This window comes from Oryctolagus cuniculus, chromosome 4, assembly GCF_964237555.1.
Source record: "Oryctolagus cuniculus chromosome 4, mOryCun1.1, whole genome shotgun sequence".
Taxonomy (NCBI): domain Eukaryota; kingdom Metazoa; phylum Chordata; class Mammalia; order Lagomorpha; family Leporidae; genus Oryctolagus; species Oryctolagus cuniculus.
The window spans coordinates 5,724,309-5,747,795 of NC_091435.1; the positions used below are offsets into that span (position 1 = coordinate 5,724,309).

General features: G+C 54.8%; 1 protein-coding gene across 3 annotated transcripts; it reads right to left on the reverse strand.

Moving 5' to 3' along the window:
- Positions 1 to 23: 23 nt before the first annotated feature.
- Positions 24 to 19,002, reverse strand: GET1 (guided entry of tail-anchored proteins factor 1). Of its 3 annotated transcripts, none has more exons than XM_070071670.1 (5): positions 17,925 to 18,194; positions 8,111 to 8,220; positions 5,907 to 5,974; positions 3,031 to 3,145; positions 24 to 868 (listed from the first exon to the last, which is right to left on the reverse strand). In XM_070071670.1, the coding sequence occupies exons 1-5, from the start codon at positions 18,177 to 18,179 to the stop codon at positions 832 to 834; spliced, it is 585 nt and encodes a 194-aa protein (XP_069927771.1). In that variant the 5' UTR covers positions 18,180 to 18,194; the 3' UTR covers positions 24 to 831.
- Between the last annotated feature and the right edge of the window lie 4,485 nt (positions 19,003 to 23,487).

A 23,487-nucleotide genomic window follows, 5' to 3' on the forward strand; every position in this document is an offset into this window, starting at 1 on the left:
GGCTGTGAGGAAGACGTCAGACAAGCACTTGAAGAGTTTAATTTGCACAAGTGTTTTACAAAGTAGACGTAGCGGAATCCCACTTTGAGCCGGACGGCGCCCACGTTAAGGTAACCAGGCTTCCTGGCAGGTTTCGTGACTATTAGACCATTCTTCAGAGCGTAAGTATTAAATGCTCATAAAACACACTTCACCTGAAACGTTTTCAATACAAACACAATCTGAACACCAAACACATTATGGTCTCATGAATACATTTATAAAACAGTGTAATGAACAAAATCAACAGCTTCAAGAAGAAAACACAAACACCTGGCCAACCAGTGACATGTTAAATGGAAGAAGGAAAAGCAATGTCAGTTAGTGTCATCTTTAAGTTGTACGACATGAGATTAAAAACCAAATTTTCAAGTAGAGACATTAAATTATTTTCTAAATTGAGTTTAAAATACCGCTAAGTCTTCCAAGGTACTCAGGTTGCCAGGAACTTCTGACAACCAGAGTGTGCCAAGAGTACACACCACAAGGAACAGTGTGCAGATGCCCACAGCCTCTCCCATTTCTCACGCGAGTGGGACCGTGTGCGCTGCCTGGGACACACGTCATAAACAGCCTCTCTGGCTCAATGACAAATGTAGAAAAATCGGGATTCTTATAAGAATCTCAAATAAAGTCCAAGAACAAACATAGCCACAAAGGAAACTGAACTGTGCGTCTTTGTCCCTTAAAAAGGAAAGTGTGGATCAGGTATCCAGCCCGACGCGAGGAGAGCCGGCCTGCCGCGTTCATCTTGCTCAGCTGAGAGGGTGAAGCACAATAGCCACCACTTTGTTACAGACCAAAATCCAACAGGTGATTCCAACACCACCTAAAACAAAGAAATTCAGCGTCAGAAAGAATACCACACTCCCTTCCACTCACAGGAGATAAAGTCCTTCACCATGAGACTAAGGGTGTGTCTCCCAGGTTCAAGTTCATAAGGCTCTCTACAGAGTCCAGGGCTGGGCTCCTCGCTAAGCAGAAAGGCCACTGACCCAGACGCTGGGTGAACTCCCCATTCCCTCTCGAGACGCCTGTTCCTGTTCAGACTGTAAGGCTGGTGCAGCAGCTCACTAGGCTAATCCTCCGCCTGCGGCGCCGGCACACCGGGTTCTAGTCCCAGTCGGGGCGCCGGATTCTGTCCTGGTTGCCCCTCTTCCAGGCCAGCTGCTGTGGCGCAGCGGGTTAACACCCTGGCCTGAGGCACCGCAATCCCATATGGGCACCACTGCTCCCTTCCCATCCAGCGCTCTGCTGTGGCCTGGGAAAGCAGAAGATGGCCCCTGCACCCACGTGGGGGACCTGGACCTGCCTTCGGATCAGTGCAGCTCCAGCCATTGCAGCCAACTGGGGAGGGAGCCAGTGGATAGAAGACCTCTCTCTCTCTCTCTCTCTCTCTCTCTCTCTACCTCTCCTCTCTCTGTGTAACTCTGACTTTCAAATAAACAAATAAATCTTTAAAAAAAAAAAAATCCTAACCTTCACAGTGACATATGGGGGTGGGGCCTTCTGGGAGGTGACCGACAGGTCTTAAAGGCAAAGCAGCCATGAATGGGTGTGGTGCTCTCAAAAAAGAGGTCCAGGGGCCGGCGCTGTGGTACAGCAGGTTAATGCCATGACCTGAAGCGCCAGCATCCCATATGGGCGCCGGTTCTAGTCCCAGCTGCTCCACTTCCAATCCAGCTCCCTGCTGCGGCCTGGGAAAGCAGTAGAAGCCCACATGGGAGACCTGGAAGAAGCTCCTGGCTCTGGATCAGCGCAGTTCTGGCCATTGCGGCCCTCTGGGGAGTGAACCAGCAGATGAAAGACCTCTCTCTCTGTCTCTACCTCTCTCTGTGTAACTCTGTCTTTCAAATAAATAAATAAATCTCAAAAAAAAAAAAAAAAAAAAGGCCCAAAGGATGTGCGTTCTCGCCTTCATTCACCATGTGAGGACACAAGACACCCTCGAGAAGCCAGAAAATCTGGTGTTATCGGACGCCAAGTCCGCTCGCACCCTGATCCAGCACTTCCCAGACGCTAGGACCGTGAGAAATGAATCTCTGTCGTTTGTAAGCCAACAGCTTTGGTATTTTGTTATATCCCAAACAGAAGCACATAGGAACAGACTCACAATATAAATTAATCAGGGGCATGAAATGGTATGCACCAGATGACCTTAACTATATAAAAATAAATGGAGGCCGGCGCCATGGCTCAATAAGCTAATCCTCTGCCTTGCGGTGCCGGCACACCAGGTTCTAGTCCCGGTCGGGGTGCCAGATTCTGTCCTGGTTGCCCCTCTTCCAGGCCAGCCCTCTGCTGTGGCCAGGGAGTGCAGTGGAGGATGGCCCAAGTGCTTGGGCCCTGCACCCCATGGGAGACCAGGAAAAAGCACCTGGCTCCTGCCTTCAGATCAGCGCAGTGCACCGGCTGCAGTGCGCCGGCCGTGGCGGCCATTGGAGGGTGAACCAACGGCAAAGGAAGACCTTTCTCTCTGTCTCTCTCTCTCACTGTCCACTCTGCCTGTCAAAAAATAAATAAATAAATAAATGAAAAAAAATGGAGAGTGCTTGAAAAAAAAATCACATTAAGGGATTAGTCCCAGTAACGGGGTTTTTACAAAAATGTGCCTGCATTTCTAATCATTCTACAGAGACATGTACTCCAGTGAGAACTGTCTTCCCAATTAAAGCAGGCCGGCAGCAGCTGCTGCAGAGGCCCTGTAACCTGACCAGGACGTGAGAGAAATAACCTGGGGCCAGCGGGGATGTTTGGAGAAACAGCACAGCAGACTCCAAGCGCAAGCACACCTGGGGCCTCACGCTGACCCTGGACGAGGCAAGTGAGTCCACCAGGCCTCAGCGTCTTCACAGCAAGCCTCAGGAGGCCGGGACTCAGGCCCGCAGCACTGGAGGAGGGGGAGGATGACGTCAGGCCCCCAGCCCTTCACCGCACGCCTCCACGGAAGCCCACCCATGCTCCTCCTCGCTGTTTGCAGAGCAGTCTTACCTGCGACTCTGGAAGGGAAAGCCACCAGGCGGTCTAGCGGGGTGATCCACTTCCTGGGCACAACAGCCACAGGCACAGAGTAATACTTCCAGATGAGCGAGATCATCAGGGCCGCCTGCAAAGACACGTCTGGTGAGGGAGCCGACCTGCCACATCGCGGCAGATACCACAGACAGAAGGGGGAACACAAACAAGGGCTAAACAAACTGCAGACTGATGACCTCTCATGTTATCAGGGCGGCCCTCGCGGCCCACGGGCACAGCCTCGGCTTCCAGTGCTGAAACCACGTAGAGGAGGACGCAGGCACACACTGCCCACGAGGGGCAGCCCTCACGCCAGCCGGCACCTTCCTGCTTCCCCAAGTGCGACTTCAATGGAAAATGGCATTGAATGGGAAGCTTAGGGGGCCAGCACTGTGGCCTAGAGGGTAAAGCTGCAGCCTGCAGTGCCGGCATCCCGTATGGGCACCAGTTCATGTCCTGGCTGCTCCACTTCCAATCCAGCTCCTGGCTTTTCCTTGTGCCTAGGAAAAGCAGCAGCAGATGGGCCAAGCGTTTGGGCCTCTACCACCTACGTGGGAAACCCAGGTGAAGCTGCTGGCTCCTGGCTTCACCCTGGCCCAGCCCTGGCCACTGCAGCCATCTGGGGAGTGGACCAGTGGATGAAAGGTCTAACTCTGACTTCCAAAATAAATAAATCTTTATGTAAATTTACCTTTTATATATGTATGTAAATTTATTTTGGCACAAAAGAATTCCATGCACAGTGTTTTCATAATACATATTTTTATTAACTTTTTGAAGAATCCTCATTTATATGAAGTTCACATCTTTTTTAAAGATTTATTTTATTTATTTGAAAGAGTTACAGAAAGAGGTAGAGACATACAGAGAAAGGGGTCTTCCATCCATTGGTTTACTCCCAAAATGGCTGCAACAGCTAAGCTGATCCAAAGCCAGGAGCCAGGAGCTTCATTTGGGCCTCCCACATGGGTGCAGGGGCCAGCACTTGGGCCATCCTCCACTGCTTTCCCAGGCCATAACAGAGAGCTGGATCAGAAGAGGAGCAGCCAGGACATAAATGGGCACCCATATGGGATGCCGGCACTGCAGGCGGAGGCTTAGCCTACTAAGCCACAGCCCCGCTCCTATATACTCTTTAAATGAGCTGATAACTTAACCAGTCTCCCACTGAGGACCTCCTTAGAGTAGCCACACCACACGTTAAACTCACTGTATTCTCAGCAGGCTCCTTGAGAAACAGTGAATTCTCCCTGCACGTGTGCGTGTCAGCATGCAGAGGTGGGTCCTCCGTAAGTTTGGGGGGGGAGGGGTGCACATGTGTCTGCCTTTTCATCCCTTCCCCAGAAGCATGCCTTCGGTGGCTTTGGATACGCCACTCAAACAGCGACCCTAAAATGAAGGCCACTGTATGTAATCGCTACATCACATCACATGACAGTGCCTCTGGATCAGATAATTAAATGCACCCAAAAGAGGTGGGCATTAGGTGCAGTGGTTAAGATGCTATTGGGACTCCCACATCCCCTATCAGAGTGCCTGGTTTAAGTCCCGGCTCCTCCACTTCCAACCTAGCTCCCTACTAACGCGCACACCGGGAGGTAGCAGGTGATCGCTTGGGTCCCCACATGGGAAAACTGAATTCAGTTTTGGATTCCTGGCTTTGGCCTGCCCAGCCCTGGCCGTTGCAGGCATTTGGGGAATGAATTGGCAGATGGCATCTCTCTCTTTCAAACAAATAAATAAAAATTTTAAGCATATACCTAAAAATCAGGACTTCGGCAAGATTGGCGTAAATCCTTTACCTCGGGAAAGATCACACATGGTACTGAAACTCTGGGGTCACCGAGAACAGCCGCTGAACAGTGGCCGCGGCAGCACCCCCAGCACCTCCAACAGCACCCCCAGCGCCTACAATAGCACCCCCAGCACCTCCAACAGCTCCCCCAGCACCTCCAACAGCTCACCCAGCACCTCCAACAGCACCCCCAGCACCTCCAACAGCTCACCCAGCACCTCCAACAGCACCCCCAGCACCTGCAACAGCTCACCCAGCACCTCCAACAGCACCTCCAACAGCACCCCCAGCACCTCCAACAGCACCCCCAGCACCTGCAACAGCTCCCCCAGCACCTCCAACAGCTCACCCAGCACCTCCAACAGCACCCCCAGCACCTCCAACAGCCCACCCAGCACCTACAACAGCTCACCCAGCACCTCCAACAGCTCACCCAGCACCTCCAACAGCACCCCCAGCACCTACAACAGCTCACCCAGCACCTATAACAGCTCACCCAGCACCTCCAACAGCACCCCCAGCACCTCCAACAGCTCCCCCAGCACCTCCAACAGCACGCAGCGGCAAAAATAGGAAGAGTCCCTGAGAAGAAGCAAAACAAGCAGAAATCCCCAGGCAAGGGAGCTGGGAGCCAACACCAAGGAGAAAGCCGGCTTCCCTCCCTGGAGATAGAATCCTAAGTTTACCAGGGAACAGCGGCCACAGCTACTGACAATCTGAGGAAACACCAGACCCCCTAAGCTCCTCACCGCACGCCCCCAGGCCCATAAGGCTACAATAAAACAAGGGCAATGCGAAAGCCTTCCCAAAAAGTCCTTTAGGCTTCATCGGCCAAAAGGTCCCAATCTTTCTCAACTCCAATCAAGAGAAAGGCGTTCTTTTAGTCTTAAGTCACTAACTCAAAGGGTGTTCAGAGCTGCACGCTGCCCAGGCCACATGACCCAGCGGCTCAAAGTGGAAAAGCCTGAATTCCCAGCCCCAGATTCCCGCCTTTGGAGGCCACAATGGCAGCCACCGCCAGCTCTAACGGCCTGGGGTGACACCATAGCACACTTACTTGCAAAACGTAGAAAGCAACACTTATAACCCATTTTATCTTGGCTAATTGAGCTGTCCGTGCTTTCACTGAAAAGAAAAACAGAACAAAACAATTACATAAGCTCTGAAAAATCAAGACGACACTCAAGTACACAGAAATATTATTTTCCCTTATAAAGTATTTTCTGACTGTAAGTGCAACAGTCGCTCAACACATTTAAGGAACAGGCACTGGTACAGCAGTTAAGATGCTGCTTGGAGCTTGGACTGGGACCCACATCTGTTACCAGCACGCCTGGGTGTGAGCCCCAGCTCCGCTTCCAACCCAGCTTCCTCCTAATGCACACGCGGGGAGGCAGCAGACGACGGTCCTCCAAGCACCTGGGCCCCTGCCACCCACATGGGAAACCCACTTCAGCCTGGTCCCGTCCCAGCTGTTGCAGGCATGTGAACAATGAAACATAGATGGAAGATCTGTCTTGTCTTTGTCTCTCTCTCCCCTTCCCTCTCTCCTTCTTCCTTTTAAATTTAAGTTTTCAGGGCTGGCGCCACGGCGCACTAGGTTCATCCTCCACCTGCGGCGCCAGCATCCCATATGGGCACCAGTTCTAGTCCCGGTTGCTCCTCTTCTAGTCCGGCTCTCTGCTGGGGCCCGGGAGAGCACTGTAGGATGGCCCAAGTGCTTGGGCCTCTGCACCCACGTGGGAGACCAGGATGAGGCACCTGGCTCCTGGCTTCGGATCAGCGTAGCTCTGGCTGTTGCAGTCATTTAGGGAGTGAACCAACGGAAGGAAGACCTTTCTGTCTGTCTCTCTCTCTCTCTCTCACTGTCTAACTCTACCTGTCAAAAATTTTAAAAAATAAGCTTTCAAAAATAAAATATAGGGGCTGGCGCTGTGGCGCAGTAGGTTAATCCTCCGCCTGTAGCACAGGCATCCATATGGGCGCCAGTTCTAGTCCCAACCGCTCCACTTCCAGTCCAGCTCTCTGCTGTGGCCTCGAAGAGCAGTAGAAGATGGCCCAAGTCCTTGGGTCCCTGCACCCGCGTGGGAGACCGGGAAGAAGCACCTGGCTCCTGGATTCAGACTGGTGCAATTCAGGCCACTGCGGTCATTTGGGGGGTGAACTAATGAAAGGAAGAACTTTCTCTCTGTCTCTCCCTCTCACTGTCTGTAACTCTACCTCTCAAATAAAATAAATAAAATCTTAAAAAAATAATAAAATATAAAATAGGATTTTTAAAAGATTTGGGGCTGGTGCTGTGGCGTAGCAGGTAAAGCCACCGCCTACAGTGCCGGCATCCCATATGCGCACCGGTTCGAGTCCCAGCTGCTCTTCTATCCAGCTCTCTGCTATGGCCTGGGAAAGCAGTAGAAAATGGCTCAAGTCCTTGGGCCCTAAGAAGCTCCTGGCTCCTGGCTTTGGATCAGCCCAGCTCCAGCAGTAGCAGCCATTTAGGGAGTGAACCAGCAAATGGAAGAGTTCTTGTTCTTTTTCTCTCTCTCTCTTTCTCTCTTTCTCCCTCCCTGCCTCTGCAACTCTGCCTTTGAAATAAATAATTCTTCTTAAAAAAAAAAAATAAGACACTCATCATTTTGCTACATTATTCAAAACAGAATCCAATTCAGATTGCGCAATGCTTTAATTTTCAAAATGCTTAATATCATTCACCTAATTGGAGAATATTTTTAGGTTGAACGCACTACTGGCCAACAGGACTAAATTTTCTTCCATTTTTGGTCTACACAGCCCGCAGATCCCTCCATGACAGCTCAGCCCCTCTGAGTTTTACTCTCTTCCTCCCTGTGCACACACAGCAGGCTCTGGGCATGCCCTCCCTGCAAACCTGGTTCACCTCAGCGCACTGTAAAGTCCATGTTCACGTGCGGACAGCACTGGGCACTTCCTAGGGTGGACACAACAGCCCCCGGGAGCCTCCTCTCAGAAAGGAGCTGAATGTGAGCCCCCGTAGCAAGCTGGCTCTGAGGAAACCTAAGAGCACACACGAGTCTGTGTTCAGAGAGTGGGGAGAGACTAAAGGTCACTGTCATTGAGTTCCTCCCAGACAACTTCACACAGCAAGAAGCACGCGTCCCACTCATCTGTCCAGAAACCGTCTCTGCTCATCAGTGCGTGGGAGGGTCTCAGGCTACGCCTGGCGCAGTACCGTGCGTCTTGAGTTTATCTGTCATCTTGTTGATCTTCCTCTCCAGCCGGGCGTACCGGGCAAACTCGTCCATCATGTTGACTGTGGACAGCTCCTGCTTCATGTCCTGGATCTCCGCCCTCATCTGCGACTCCTGCTCGGCATCCTTCTGCAGCGCCCTCGACAGCTGGCGGGACGGACAGCGGGGTCAGCTCTCCCCACGGGCACAGGCACCCCGCGGCCCCAACCCAGAAACACAGAGTCTTGGCACTCCACGCCCTGGCCAGCTGCGTGCCTGCCCTGCAGGCCTGAGCATTCCCAGACACTCAGAAAGCTACCTAGGTCCTTGCTCAAACACAGGGAGACTACCCTACTGCCACACGCACAGAATCCAGCCCCAGTCCTGAGCCCCAGTCCTTAACACCCGTGTAAGCTCCACAAGCCCCACGCGTGGCGGACGGACCTGGGGAAACCGTCCCCTGCTCGCGCTGTCGTGAGAGCGCGGAGCATTCTCACGTTCTCTACACCCCCAGCAAGTGCTCTGGACTGAGGCCCTGGCCTTTAGTGGGGAATCACAGGCAGTTCCACGAGGGAACGCATCTGGCACTGTAAGCGGAAACTGCAATTATAAAATGAAAACCAAGCCGATCACCTGTCAGTCAACTGACAGGAAACATGCATTTTCCTCCCTGAATTCCTCAAGAATCAGTCCTAGGTTAGATGGGGCCGAGCAAGGTGGGAGTGCAGGACACCAGCCATAACCCGCGGCCCAGTGCCAGGGCCTTCCCGCAGAGAGGGAGGCTACGGTTATACAAGCCGAGTCACACAGTCCCCAAGAAAGGGCAGCCTGGCACAGGGCCAGAATCTGAGCAGGACGAGCGCGCAGGAGGTGCAGACAGGAGGACGGAACCCAGCCGGGGTGGGCCTGTGCACAGCACGTCCGTGTGGGGCCCACGTTCTAGATCAGAGTGCTGCTTCTGCTCCAGCCCCCTAATGACGACTCAAGCACGTGGGTGCCGGCTGCCCCATGGGGGCCCAAATGGAGTTCCAGCCTCTTTGGCTTCGGTTACAGGCATTTGGGGAGTAAACCAAAAGATGAAAGATCTCTCTCTGTGTCACTCTGCCTTTCAAGCAGATGAAAATAAATAAGTAAACATTAAGTGGGAGAGGGGGACCCAGCCAAACAGTGTCAGAGCCCACGTGGGGGTGAAGCAGGCGTCCACCCCAGGGAAGGGGCTGGCAGGGAGGATGAGAGAACAGGTAAGAGGACTGATGACAAAGGGTAACTCTGAGGAAGGAACCTTGTGGTGTTGGCCCAGAAATGGAACGTGTGAACTCTTGGTGGTCTCAGATGGAGACACGCATAGAGACGTAAACGTATGTAAAGAGGCGCCCGCAGGCCCGCAGAGAGGAACCGTGTGTGCTGGAAGCTCGCCTGCCACACAGTGCCCACCCCCCGTCTCCTGTACACCTGGCGCGTCCGCCTCACACCTGCCAGATCCTTCCTGTAGCCCCGGCAGCTGCAAGCGCAGGGGACGCGATGCCAGAGGCCGCCAAGCGGCACCTGTGCCAGGGTCCACGCGGTCTGGAGGAGGCTGGCACTGGAAGACTAAAAATCCTCAGAGCATGCCTTGGAGACCTGCCCCAGGTGATCGGCAAACAGCCCCTCATCCTGCAAAAGATGCGATGGGGACAAGCAGGGCACCTGAGCAGACCTGACGGCCCGATCCCCACCGACTCGACAGCCGCACTGTACACGGAGCCACGTGTACACATCAGCGTGCCCTGGGCAGGGGCTCAGGCTGACGGCTTCCTCTCAGTAAAGCGGGTTTCTACACTGTATGAAAAGCTCTTCTGCAAGCTTGTGTTTGTTTTGAAACTTTAACAATATCCGTAAGATGGAACAGTGTATCTAAAACACACCGTACACAACAAGTGCACAATAAGTGAGTTCACCTCCCCAGCCACAGGTTCCCTCTGCCTGCCGACAGTCAGGCAGTTCCACCCAAGGCCCAGGAAGCTGAGCCGGCCCGGTCTGCCTGGGCACCGCGGAGGCCACCGCCAGCCCCTGTGCACGGCCTCTACGCAGGGCCGTGGGGAGGCCACCCAGAATGCCTGCACAGCGTCTCGGCTGACGCACAGCTTGTGAGGGCTCCGAGTCAGGAACAGGTTGCCTTTTCTAAGACTGATTCTTTTCTGAAAGGACGAAGTGACAGAATGTGAGAGGGAGAGATGGAGATCTTCTCCCGCGGATTCACTCCCCAAATTTGCCACCACAAGCTGGCTGGGCCAGGTGGAAGCCAGGAGCTAGGAACTCCAGCCTAACCTCCCACATGGGTGCAGGGGCCCAGGCACGTGAGCCATCATCTCCTCCTTCTCAGGCACACAGCAGGGGGCCGAATCGGGAGAGGAACAACCAGAACTCACACGAGCAATCTAAAATGGGATGCTGCCAAAACAGGCGGCGGCTTAACCCGCTGTGCCACAGCACTGGCCCAGCAGTGGGGTCTTCAAGCCCAGCTCTCTGAGGCACACTCTGCCCTGGCCTGACTACCACCCAACACTCCCACTAAAGGAGACATACCCCTGCCTGACCCACCCTGGAGAAGAAGCAGGAGCGGACCAAAGCCTCTTTAAAAATAGCAGAATCAGCTTTCAAGAGCAGGAAACCCAAGGATGGAGTTTAGAATTCGAGCCAAGGAACAGGTGCAGAGTGGGGGAAAGGATTGAGAGAATAATTTTATCACATGCAAATTTACTTCAATAAACATTACTTTAAAATTATTTTAGGGGTCAGTGCTGTGGAGTAGTGGGTAAAGGCGCCGCCTGCAGTGCTGGCATACCATATGGGTGCTGGTTCGAGTCCCGGCTGCTCCGCTTCTGATCCAGCTCTCTGCTATGGCCTGGGAAATCAGTGAAGATGGCCCGAGTCTGTGGGCCCCTGTACCCGTGTGGGAGACCTGGAAGAAGCTCCCGACTCCTGGCTTCGGACTGGCCCAGTTCCAGCTACTGTGGCCATCTGGGGAGTGAACCAGCAAAAGGAAGACCTTTCTCTTTCTCCTATGTAACTCTACCTCTCAAATAAATTAATTTAATTTAATCTTAAAAAAATGTGCAGAAATATCGTTTAGCATTATGAAAATGCACCAATTAATAACTGAAAAGGCAAAAATGGATATTCAGGTGACAAACATCAACATCCAAGACCCACATGTGACTATCAAAATGTTCTATTATGAACTGAATTGTAAGGTCTGAATTTAAATATAGCAATGCAGGGCCAGCGCTGTGGCATAGCGGTAAGGCTGCTGCCTGCAGTGCCGGCATCCCAAATGGGTGCCAGTTCAAGTCCCAGCTGCTCCACTTTGATCCAGCTCTCTGCTGTGGCCTGGGAAAGCAGTGGAAAATGGCCTAAGAGCTTGGGCTCCCACACTCATGTAGGAGACCCAGAGGAAGTTCCTGGCTCCTGGCTTCGGATCAGCCCAGCTATGGCTGTTGCTGTCATCTGGGGAGTGAACCAGCAGATGGATGGCCGACCTCTCTCTCTCCCTCTCCCTCTCTCTCTCTGCCTCTCTGTAACTCTGCCTTTCAAATAAATAATTAAAAAAAAAATTAAATATAGCACTGCAGATTCCTTTTTAGAACAATAATCTCTTGAGTCTTTTTATGTACCCAGAAACTACCTTCCAGGCCATGAAAACCCAGAACTGACAGCCATGGACAGCCTGAGACAGGTCTACCAAAATTCCAAAGCAGCGAAATTCACGCAGGTCTGCCAGGATGGCTCCAAACGTGGAGCACAGCACAGCATCACCCACCCTTGTCTACACCCAGGCCACCTGTGCTTATCACATCCTCACTCCGGGGCCACGCAGAGCTCACTGCCTTGGCCAACCTCGGGGGCCAGACCCACTCAAACATGAATCGGCGGCATACACCGTCCCCCACGGACCGACTCCACCGCCTGGGCAGTGAAGCTCCAGGCCAAGAAAGCCCCAAATGCCATTCTGCCCGGAATGCCCGGCCAGGGCACCCCTGGGACCGGGACGCGGGCACCACAGACACAGGCCCCGGCAGGGCACGCACACTCTTCCTGCTCAGAGGTCTCCCTGCAACAGGATGCCGGACTCTAGGGAGACCCCCAGTGGCAGGTCCTTCCTGTCCACCTTGCGCCTCAATATCATACAGGGTAAGGGGAGTGGTCACATTTTAGAGCACAAAATGAAGAATAACCTTTTAAATCAAATCTAACAATGGTGGTCGGCCCCAAAAACCAAGCTGCAGGGCAGATCCCAGGCCAAGCCCTAGAGCGTCCAAGGGGGTTTGGGAGCAAGGGGCGGCTGGCGCCTGTGCAGTGGGTGTAGCTCGCCGGCCGGGCACTGGTGCCTGCGCACTGCGGCCCCCAGCTCCGTGCTGCTACGCCTCCCACCGTAAGGAGACGCCCTGGGTCACTACAAAGTCAAGTGGGCTCTCTCGTCTGTGTGCCCCACGGCCAGTCAGATAAAAGGGAGGGACTTTAGACGAACTCCAACCCACCAACACTAGGGACCAGTGTCCGCACGCAGCCTCCCGCCCCCCAGTGTGCTGGACCAGGGGCTTTGGACAGCTTGGACTTCCTAGGCCCCGCGGCAGAGGACGCTGGAACGGGCAACCGCAAGTGGAGGGGCTCGGCCCCACGTCCGCAGGCCTGCACTGCCAGCCCGCCTGCCGCTGGCCCTGGGTCTGTCCCTGCGCACCTAGTGACTGCAAGGGGGCAGCACTCAGCCTGCCAGGGCCAGAGTCGCACGCACCACAAACCCAGCCAGCAGGCAAAGCGCGTCTACTTAACCCTTTTCCCTGGCTGAACGACTACGGCGGCTGTACCTGCTGGGACAACTGTATGCTGCCCCTTTGAACAGTGTTCTAACTGGGGAAATGGGCTTTACAGGCGTGACTGGTTCGAGGGTAGAGAAGCTGTGCTACCCGCAGAGGCACACACCTGGACACGGGTCCAAGGACGAGCCCACTGTTCCCACCCCCAAATGATCAACTGCCAGCCTTGAGGACAAAGCTTCAGGCAGGTCTACACTGCCGCAGTGAGCCCGGTGAAAACAGACTTGTGCAGAGCACGGAGTCCAGGATGCTGAGAGCTGTCAGTGTAGCCACTGCCATATCCCAAACGCACTCCCCACCCCGTCAGCTGACAAAACGATGGAAGAATCCAGAGGAGACGGTACCACACACCCTCTCCGGGCAGCTGAGGTTACTCTCGGGCTCCAGCATGAGGTGAACCGGGGTGCAGATGCACAGAAGAATGGAGGGGATGTGACAAGATGCACAGGAGCCTGCACGTGGAAGGGTATTTAGACTTCACACAGAGTTAGTATCCCGGGGCCAGCACGTAGCACAGCAAGTTAGACCACTGCCTGAGGTGCTGACATCCCACGTGAGTGCCAGTTCACGCCCCAGCTGCTCCACTGCCAATCCAGCTGCCAGCTGATGTGCCTGGAGAAGCAGAAGACGGCCCATGTCCTTGGGCCCCTGCACCCATGTGGGAGACCCGGATGCGGCTCCTGGCTCCTGACTTCAGCCTGGCCCTGGCCATTGTGGCCATTTGGGGAATGAATCAGCTGGTGGAAATGGATACCCACCTACCCACCCCCAACACTTTCAAATAAATAAATCTTTAAAAAAAAAAAAGTATTTGTGGGGCTGGTACTGTGGCTGAGTTAAGCCTCCCATGAAGTGCTGGAATCCCATATGGGCACTGGTTAAAGTCCCGGCTGGAATCCAGCTCCTTGCTAATGTGTCTGGGAAAGCAGTGGAAGATGGCCCAAATGCCTGGTCACTGAACCCACATGGGAGACCCGGAAGAAGATCCTGGATCCTGGCTTCGGATCAGCCCAGCTAAGGCAACTGCAGCCATTTGGGAAGTGAACCAGTGAATGGAAGTCTCTGTCCCTCCCTCTCTCCATAACTGGCTCTCAAATAAGTAAATAAATTTTTTTTTTAAATTATTTGCTAAAGCAGCTCACAGAACTCAAGGCAACACAGAGGTTCACTGGTTTACTACGAAGTACACACACAGCTAGAGGTAGAAGGGCAAGGTCTGCAAGTGCCCTGGGCCTGTCTGTCCAGGTTCCTCCTGGCCTCCCCACGCAGCACGCCGTCCTCTGCAGCGTGGCGCAGGACTCCTGAAACGAGGACCCTGCGATCTGCTAGCGGACAACACCAGCCAGGGAGCTTCTTCACGGCCAGCTCCAAGGCAGCGACGGGGGAAGCTGGGAGTGTACTGTAGTTCCTACGATGCACCTTAGGGAAGAGAGATTCTAGTTTCCACGCCTGCCTTGAGGAGAAGCAGCAGGCGAAAGGCAGGCAGGAGAGGGTGAGAGAGAGAGACTGCCTCCTGACGCTGTTCTTGAGCTCCACAGCGGCCCAACATCACAACAAAACAGTCTTTCCCCTTCACTGACCTGAGGCCTTCCTGAAACAGCAGAGGCTACGGGAGTTACGTGCTGGGAACTGCAGACAAAACCAAAATGGGCTGGCGCCGCGGCTCACTAGGCTAATCCTCCGCCTTGCGGCGCCAGCACACCGGGTTCTAGTCCCGGTCGGGGCGCCGGATTCTGTCCCGGTTGCCCCTCTTCCAGGCCAGCCCTCTGCTGTGGCCCAGGAGTGCAGTGGAGGATGGCCCAGGTGCTTGGGCCCTGCACCCCATGGGAGACCAGGAAAAGCACCTGGCTCCTGGCTCCTGCCATTGGATCAGCGCGGTGCGCCGGCCACAGCGCGCCAGCCGCGGCGGCCATTGGAGGGTGAACCAACGGCAAAGGAAGACCTTTCTCTCTGTCTCTCTCTCTCACTCTCCACTCTGTCAAAAAAAAAAAAAAAAAAAAAAAAAAAAAAAAAAAACACACACACAAAATGTGCGGACAAAGCATCATGGAAGGCCGTAAATACGTGAAATACACCCAGCATGGCTAATTAGCGTGGAAATGCAAACCGAAACTTCGGCCAGAGCACTTGGCATCCATTAGGATGGCGATCACGGGGAGGGGACGGGGCACGTTAGCATAGCAGTTAGGATGCCACTTGGGATGCCCACATCCCATAGCATAGTGCCTGGCTTCGGGTCCTGGTTCTGGCTCTCAATTCCAGCTTCCTGCTAATGTGAACCCTGGAAGCAGCAATGACGGCTCAAATACTTGGGTTCCTTCCACCCAGGTGGGAGATCTGGGTGGGGTTTCTGGCACCTGGCTTTGGCTGGACCAGCCCCCACTGTTGCTAGCAGCTGGTAAGTGAACCAGAGGAGGTCGGTCATTCTCTTTCTCTCTCTCTGCATCTCAAATAAATTAAAAAAAAAAAAAAGATTTATTTATTTATTTGAAAGTCAGATTTAGAGAGAGAGAGAGAGAGAGGAGGATGGTGGTCGCCAGAGGCCAGGGGAGGGAGGAAGGGGGAGTTAACATTTAATGGGTGCGGAGTTTCAGCTGCGGAAGGAGAAAACGTTCCAGATGGTGAAGGCGCCACCGCACTGAGTGGTTATGACGTGATGTACATTTTACAACAAAGGAAGAAGCGGAAAGACGGGCAGAGGCCAGCTCCACGAGGGCATCTAAAGCAATGCTAAGGACCTGGGTCGTCACCTTTAGGAATGGGCACGGGGCAGACATTGTGGCACAGGGTTAAGCCGTGCTTGAGAGACCCACATCCAGTAAACACTTTCGGAGTCCTGGCTAGTCCACACTTCCCATGCAGCTTCCTACGGATGCACCCGGGAGGCAGCAGGTGGTGGTCCAAGTGCCCGGGCTCCCACCACCCACCGGGGATTCCCTGATCAAGTTCCTGGCTTCAGACAGGGCCGGTTCTGGCTACTGCAGGCCATTTGGTGAGTGAAACAATGGATGGAATCAATCTCTTTCTCTCTCTTCCTGTCATTCTGCCTCTCAAGTACACAATCAGATAAATAAATAAATGGCAGCATCAGGAAAGATTCTAAGGAGGCACCAGTGTTACCAGAGTTCACGGAGCCGGCGCTGTGGCGTAGCATGTAAAGCCGCCACCTGCAGTGCTGGCATCTCATATGGGCACTGGTTCATAGGCCGGCTGCTCCATTTCCAATCCAGCTCTCTGCTGTGGCCTGGGAAAGCAGTGGAAGATAGCCCAAGCCTTTGGGCCCCCTGCACCCACGTGGGAGACCCAGAAGAAGCTCCTGGCTCCCGGCACAGCTCTGGCCATTGCAGCCACTTGGGGGGTGAACCAGCAGATAGAAGACCTCTCTCTCTCTCTGCCTCTCCTTTTCTCTCTCCAACTCTTTCAAATAAACAAATCTTTAAAAAGAGAGAGCGAGCGAGCGAGCACGAATTCATGGAGCCAGCACTGTGGCACAGCAGGTAAAGCTGCTGCCTGCAGTGCCAGCATCCCATATGGGCGCCAGTTCAAGTCCCGGCTGCTCCACTTCTGATCCAGCTCTCTGCTGTGGCCTGGGAAAGCAGTGGAAGATGGCCTGAGTCCTTGGGCCCTGCACCTTTGTGGGAGTCCCAGAAGATGCTCCAGGCTTCAGGCTCCTGGCTTTGTACTGACCCAGCTCCCGCCACTGCAGCCATTTGGGGAGTGAACCAGCAGATGCACGACCTCTCTCTTTCTCTCTCTACCTTTCTGTAACTCTGCATTTCAAATAAATAAATCGTTAAAAAACAACAACAACAACAAAACAACAAAAAACTAGTCTTATTTAAGAGTCCTGGCTGCTGGCTGGCGCTGCGGCTCAGTAGGCTAATCCTCCACCTTGCGGCGCCGGCACACCGGGTTCTAGTCCCGGTCGGGGCGCCGGATTCTGTCCCGGCTGCCCCTCTTCCAGGCCAGCTCTCTGCTGTGGCCAGGGAGTGCAGTGGAGGATGGCCCAAGTGCTTGGGCCCTGCACTCGCATGGGAGACCAGGAGAAGCACCTGGCTCCTGCCTTCGGATCAGCACTGTGCGCTGGCCGCAGCGGCCATTGGAGGGTGAACCAACGGCAAAGGAAGACCTTTCTCTCTGTCTCTCTCTCTCTCACTGTCCACTCTGCCTGTCAAAAAAAAAAAAAAAAAAAAGAGTCCTGGCTGCTCTGCTTCTGATCCAGGTCCCTGACAATCCACCTGGGGGAGCAGCAGCAGACGGCCTGAGCACTTGGCCCCTGCCACCCACAGGAGACACCTGGATGGAGTTATTGGCTTTAGCCTGACCCACCCCAACTACTGTGGCCATTTGGGGAGTAAACCACCCAGGAAGATCTCTGTCTGTCTCTCCCTGTCACTCTGTCTTCACTGTCACTCATTATTTATTTCAAATAAATAACCTTTTCAAAAAATAAGAGAATTCGCTGCATCACAAGACAACGGTGACAGCAGGGCCCCGGAATACAATTTTGTAGGAAGCACGGGTTCAACCGAGCAGTGGTGGAATAATAAAAGCAGCAGCAAGCCCACCTAGTCTTGACACACCACGGCCACCACGCATGCGCAGAAAACAGGCCCTGCGTCCAGCACAGCGCTGGAACCCAGGCACCCAGGCTCCGAGCGCCCGGCCGCGGCCAGGCCGCCCCAGCGCCCTGCGGTCACACGGAGGGCGCCCCTCGCCGCCCCGCAGCCCCACGGGCGCCCTGAGGAGGAGCCCAGCAAGGACGCCATCCCCACCTCGCCGTCTCCGGGAGCGAGACTCTAAGCACAGACCCAATTCTGCAGGCCAGGGGGCGGCGACCTCACCCGGCGCAGGCAGCGACTCCCGGGCCCGTGGACAGCAGTCATCGCCCAGCCCGGCGGGGGACGTGCTCCCCGCCCTGGAGGGGTCGCTGCACGCCCGCCGCCCACCCCGGGCTCCCGGGGTCCGGCGAGGCCCCGCCCCGCCCCGCCCCCGCCTCGGGGACCCCGAGCGCCGGACCTGAGGGAAAACCCCGCAGCTCGTCCGCGGGAACGACACGCAGCATCTCGCGGGTGACCCGGCCTCGAGGCGGCCCGGGGAGACCCCCGCTACGCCCCCCCTGAGCCGCCGGGCCCGGAGCCGGCGTCTACACCTGCCGCCCACCCGGGGCTCCCGGGGTCCCGCGAGGCCCAGCCCCGCCCCCGCCCCGGGGACCCCGAGCGCCGGACCTGAGGGAAAACCCCGCAGCTCGTCCGCGGGAACGACACGCAGCATCTCGCGGGTGACCCGGCCTCGAGGCGGCCCGGGGAGACCCCCGCTACGCCCCCCCTGCGCCGCCGGGCCCGGAGCCGGCGTCTACACCTGCCGCCCACCCAGGGGCTCCCGGGGTCCGGCGAGGCCCCGCCCCGCCCCTGCCCCGGGGACCCCGAGCGCCGGACCTGAGGGAAACCCCGCAGCTCGTCCGCGGGAACGACACGCAGCATCTCGCGGGTGACCCGGCCTCGAGGCGGCCCGGGGAGACCCCCGCTACGCCCCCCCTGCGCCGCCGGGCCCGGAGCCGGCGTCTACACCTGCCGCCCACCCAGGGGCTCCCGGGGTCCGGCGAGGCCCCGCCCCGCCCCTGCCCCGGGGACCCCGAGCGCCGGACCTGAGGGAAAACCCCGCAGCATCTCGCGGGTGACCCGGCCTCGAGGCGGCCCGGGGAGACCCCCGCTACGCCCCCCCTGAGCCGCCGGGCCCGGAGCCGGCGTCTACACCTGCCGCCCACCCGGGGCTCCCGGGGTCCCGCGAGGCCCAGCCCCGCCCCCGCCCCGGGGACCCCGAGCGCCGGACCTGAGGGAAAACCCCGCAGCTCGTCCGCGGGAACGACACGCAGCATCTCGCTGTGAGCCCGGCCTCGAGGCGGCCCGGGGAGACCCCCGCTACGTCCCCCCTGCGCCGCCGGGCCCGGAGCCGGCGTCCACGCCGGCCGCTGGAAGGCCAGGCAGCCACTTACGAAGGAGGAGAAGGACGGGAGGAGGATCCGAAGGACATTGCACCCGAACACGAAGCTGAGCACCAGCAGCCACGCCCAACGGTCGGCCTCCGCCGCGCTCATGCCTGGCGCTCGCCGCCGCCACAGCCCAGCCGGCACCACGCCGGCGGCCGCGCCTGCGCGCTAAGGCCCGCTGCGGCGCGCGTGCGCACTGCGCCGAGGCGAGCCATTTTTCGCGGTACGCCCGAGTGCAGAGAGCGGTAGATACGGTCCCACCGCTCCCTTGGCCTTCCGGGCTTCCGTAGGCACCTCGTGCCCGCCGACCGCTCGCGCTGATGCAGTGTGGACCTGTTGGTTGTCGTTGTCTGGGAGCTATTTATGTCATTTAATTAATACTTTCCCCAAGTTGACTCACGTTGATTCCTAAATGTAAACTTTAAGTGGAAGACCTCGTAGTAGCAGGTGACTGGAAAAGGCCCTGGCCTAGCCAACTTCGCCACAGCGCTGGTCCCGAAAAATAAGTTTATTGATGGGAAGGCGCTGGTTATCATCTGCCTGTAGTATAATTTTGGACATCAGGCTTTGCAGTTTACACATCTCCACTCACATTCACGCACCGGGGATAAACTGAAAGACATTTAGCCACGGTTGCATTGTGGGAACTAGTTCCTGCCCAAAATGGTGCACGAAGTCGTGGGTCCACAACTTTGTTGCGAGGGAACCTGACGTGCAGGCATTTAATAACAGCGGGACGGATTCTTTCCACGAAAGGGCATCCTGCTAGGAGGTGACCGATGAACCAACCAGAATAAAGCGAAGGACGGGAGCCTGCCTCTGCTCCGGGCCTTCTCCTGCCGCTGCAGACGAGACGGGGTCAAGGGCAGCTGCTCCCGTCCTCCCCCCTTGCCCCAGTCCCTGAGGAAAACCCCACCAAGTCCCACCCACAGACCCCAGGAGGACAGGCCACCTCACTCCGGTTGGTTGGTTGGTTTCTAAATTATTAACTTGAAAGGGAGAGTTACAGAGAGACAGAGAGAGACAGAGAGAGAGAGAGAGAGAAGGAGAGAGAGGGTGAGGGAGGGAGAGGGAGGGAGGGGAGGGGGGGAGAGAGAGAGGGAGAGAGCGAGAGCGAGCCTCCACCTGCTGGTTCACTACAGAGAGAGAGAGAGAGAGAGAGACAGAGAGAGCGCTTCCACCTGCTGGTTCACTACAGAGACAGAGAGAGACAGAGAGAGAGAGAGAGAGCCTCCACCTGCTGGTTCACTCCCCTAATGGCTGCAGTGAACGAGACTGCGCCAGGCCAGAGGCAGGAGCCTGGAATTCCACACGGGAATCAGGGGCCCAAGGACTTGGGCCGTCCTCCACTTCCTGCCCAGGCACATTCGCAGGGAAGCGTGTTGGAAGTGGAGCAGCCAGGACTCGAACCGTGCTCACGTGGAATGCTGGTGTTGAAGAGTTAAAATTGTATATGTGCGGGTGTAAAAAATTAAGCTTAAGCTTACAGGTTTAAACCTTCCTGGTACAGCTGTAAAAATAAGACAGAGTGAAGTAGCACCTTGACAGTAGGGACTCCATTTTGGAGCACTTGAGACTCCATTCTGGGAAAGCACCCCCCCCACCGTGAAACTCTGGTTTGCAACCATGATCTCAAATAGTCGGACAATAGCAGTGCACTACATCACCCTTGGCAGAGCACAAAAACCCCCTAGCATGATTGCTCAAGCTTAAAAGTAGAAAGGTTGCACCTGGGTTACCTGGGCTAATAATAAAGATGTGATTTGTCTGTGTCTTACATTAATGTCAAGTCCTAATTGTAAGATTGTAACTGGTATTGTCAAGATTATGATGAATATTAATTTCACTTAGGTTTTAGGTTATGTTGACCCCAGTAACCATATACTCTCTTTTGATTTTATGTACTCTCTTTTGATTTTAGCAACTGTGTATAGCAACTGTGCATAGCAACCATGTATTCCCCCCTTCCCGGTTTTGCGGTTTTTGCCTTTATAAACCCTAACCTTTGGTTATTCGGGGCTGCTCTGTTCATGTATGATCAGACAGCCCCAGCATGCTGGATAATCAATAAATCTTTAACCCTTTGCTGGTTGCATGAGAGAAAAGTCTCTTGGAGTCGTTCCTCGGGCGGTGGGCTTTTTCAGACTCTAACAGTGTCGCAGGCAACTGGCCCAGGCCCCACCGCGCCGGCCCCAGTGCGAGATTCTGACACTGGGGCGTGTCCAAGACTTCTTAGCAGAGGTGGGAGAGGGCCTTGGGGGCCGGGCCTGCAGACGCAGCCCGATTTGAGTAACTCCGCTCCTCTGTTGCTTCCTTGGGGCAGCCCTCAAAATGAGCACCAGCGCTTGAAGGCGGAATTCTTCTGCTGACATCGCAGTGTGAGTCAGTCCAGTTGTAGTACAGCCTGAGCTAGCAAATGAAGCTCATAACAAACTGTTCATTTCTTCATGTTGCTAGAATCCACTGCCACAGACTTGATGGCCGAACATTACAGAAATGTGTTGTCATACAGGTCTAGAGGTCATGAATCTGAATTGCAACTCAGGAGGCTAAAAGTGAATGTGTGGGGCAGGCTGTGGCTTAATGGGCTGAGCCTCCGCCTGCAGCACCAGAATCCCATATGGGTAACGGTTCGAGTCCCGGTTGCTCCTCTTCCCATCCAGCTCTGTGCTATGGCCTCAGAGAGCAATAGAGGATGACCCAAGTGTTCATGCCCCTGCACCTGTGTGGAAAACCCAGAAGAAACTCTTGGCTCCTGGCTTCAGATTGGCCCAGCTCTGACCACTGCAGCCATCTGGGGAGTCAACCATCAGATAAATGGAAGACCTCTTTCTCTGTCTCTCCCTCCCTCTCTCTTTCAAATGTTTAAAATGTTCATAATGAAGACCTGGGAAAATATTTGATGATAAGCATGTGCCAGTGCTATACTGTTGGTGCTCCATGTAGTTAGGATCGTCCTAATTGGGCTGGCGCTGTGGCATAGTGGGTTAAGCCTCTGGCTGCAGTGCTAGCATCCCATGTGGGCGCTGGTTTGGGTCCTGGCTGCTCCTTTCCTATACAGCTCTCTGCCATGGCCTAGGAAAGCAGTGGAGAATGGACCAAGTGTTTGGGACCCTGCAGCCACATGGGAAGACCAAGAGGAAGCTCCTGGCTCCTGGCTTCGGATCGGCACAGCACTGGCCATTGCAGCCACCTGGGGAGTGAACCAGCAGATGGAAGACCTCTGTATGTCTTTCCCTTTTTGTAATTCTGCCTCTCAAGTAAATAAATAAATCTGACAAAAACATGTGCCTAGCCCTTCCATCCCCGATCTTTTTTTTAATATTTATTTATTTATTTATTTATTTGAAAAAGTTGCACAGAGAGAAGTCTTCCATCCGATGGTTCACTCCCCAATTGGCTGCAAGGCTGGAGCTGCACTGATCCGAAGCCAGGAGCCAGGAGCCAGGAGCTTCTTCTGGGTCTCCCACGCAGGTGCAGGGGCCCAAGGACTTGGGCCATCTTCCAATGCTTTCCCAGGCCACAGCAGAGAGCTGGATTGGAAGTGGAGCAACCGGGTCTCAAACCGGTGCCCATGTGGGATGCTGGCACTTCAGGCCAGGGCGTTAACCCACTGCACCACAGCACCGACCCCATCCTTGATCTTTTAAGACTGTAGCATTGGGGCCAGCACTGTGGTTTAGCAGGTAAAGCGCTACCTGCAACGCTGGCATCCCATGTGGACACCAGTTCAATACCCGGCTACTGCATTTCAGATCCAGCTCCCTGCTAACGTGCCTGGGAAAGCAATGGAAGATAGCCCATGTGTTTGAGCTCCTGCCACCCATATGGGAGACCCAGAAGAAGATCCTGGCTCCTAGCTTCAGTTTGGCCCAGCTCCAGCCATTGCAGCCATTTGGGGAGTGAACCAGCAAATGGAAGACCTCTCTCTCTGTCTGCCCCTCTGTCTCAATAACTTGACTTTCAAATAAAAATAAATTTTAAAAAAAGATTGTAACATCAACAAATGTTCATAAAGTAAAAGTTGGGAAAAACAGTATAGCCATTCCTCAAAAAATCAAAAACAGAATTATCCTATGACCCAACAACCCCACCTCCAGGGATACACTATATGCAAAAGAATTGGAAAAGCAATAATTGAAAGTAGAAATCTAGAGTGTTGCACACCTGTGTTTGTAACAGCATTACTCACCCAGTGCTCAGTGACAGGAGAATGGATGAACAAAATGTGGTCTACCTATTCAGTCTGACAAAGGAAGGAAATTCGAACATATGCTATTGTATGAATGAACCTGGAGGTAAGTAAAATAAACCAGGTACAAATTCACAAATACTGTAGGGTGAGCATTATGGCACAGCAGGTCAAGCCACTACATACATGTTCTGCCAGCATCCCATATGGGAGTGCCATTTGGAGTCTCTGCTGCTCCACTTCCCATCCAGCTTCCCTTCTACCACCTGGAAGGCAGCAGAAGACGGCCCAAGTGCTTGGGCCCCTGCTACCCAAGTGGGAGACCCGGATGAAGCTCCTGGTTCCTGGTTTTGGCCTGGCCCAGCCCGACCTATTATGAACATCTGGGGAGTGAACCAGTA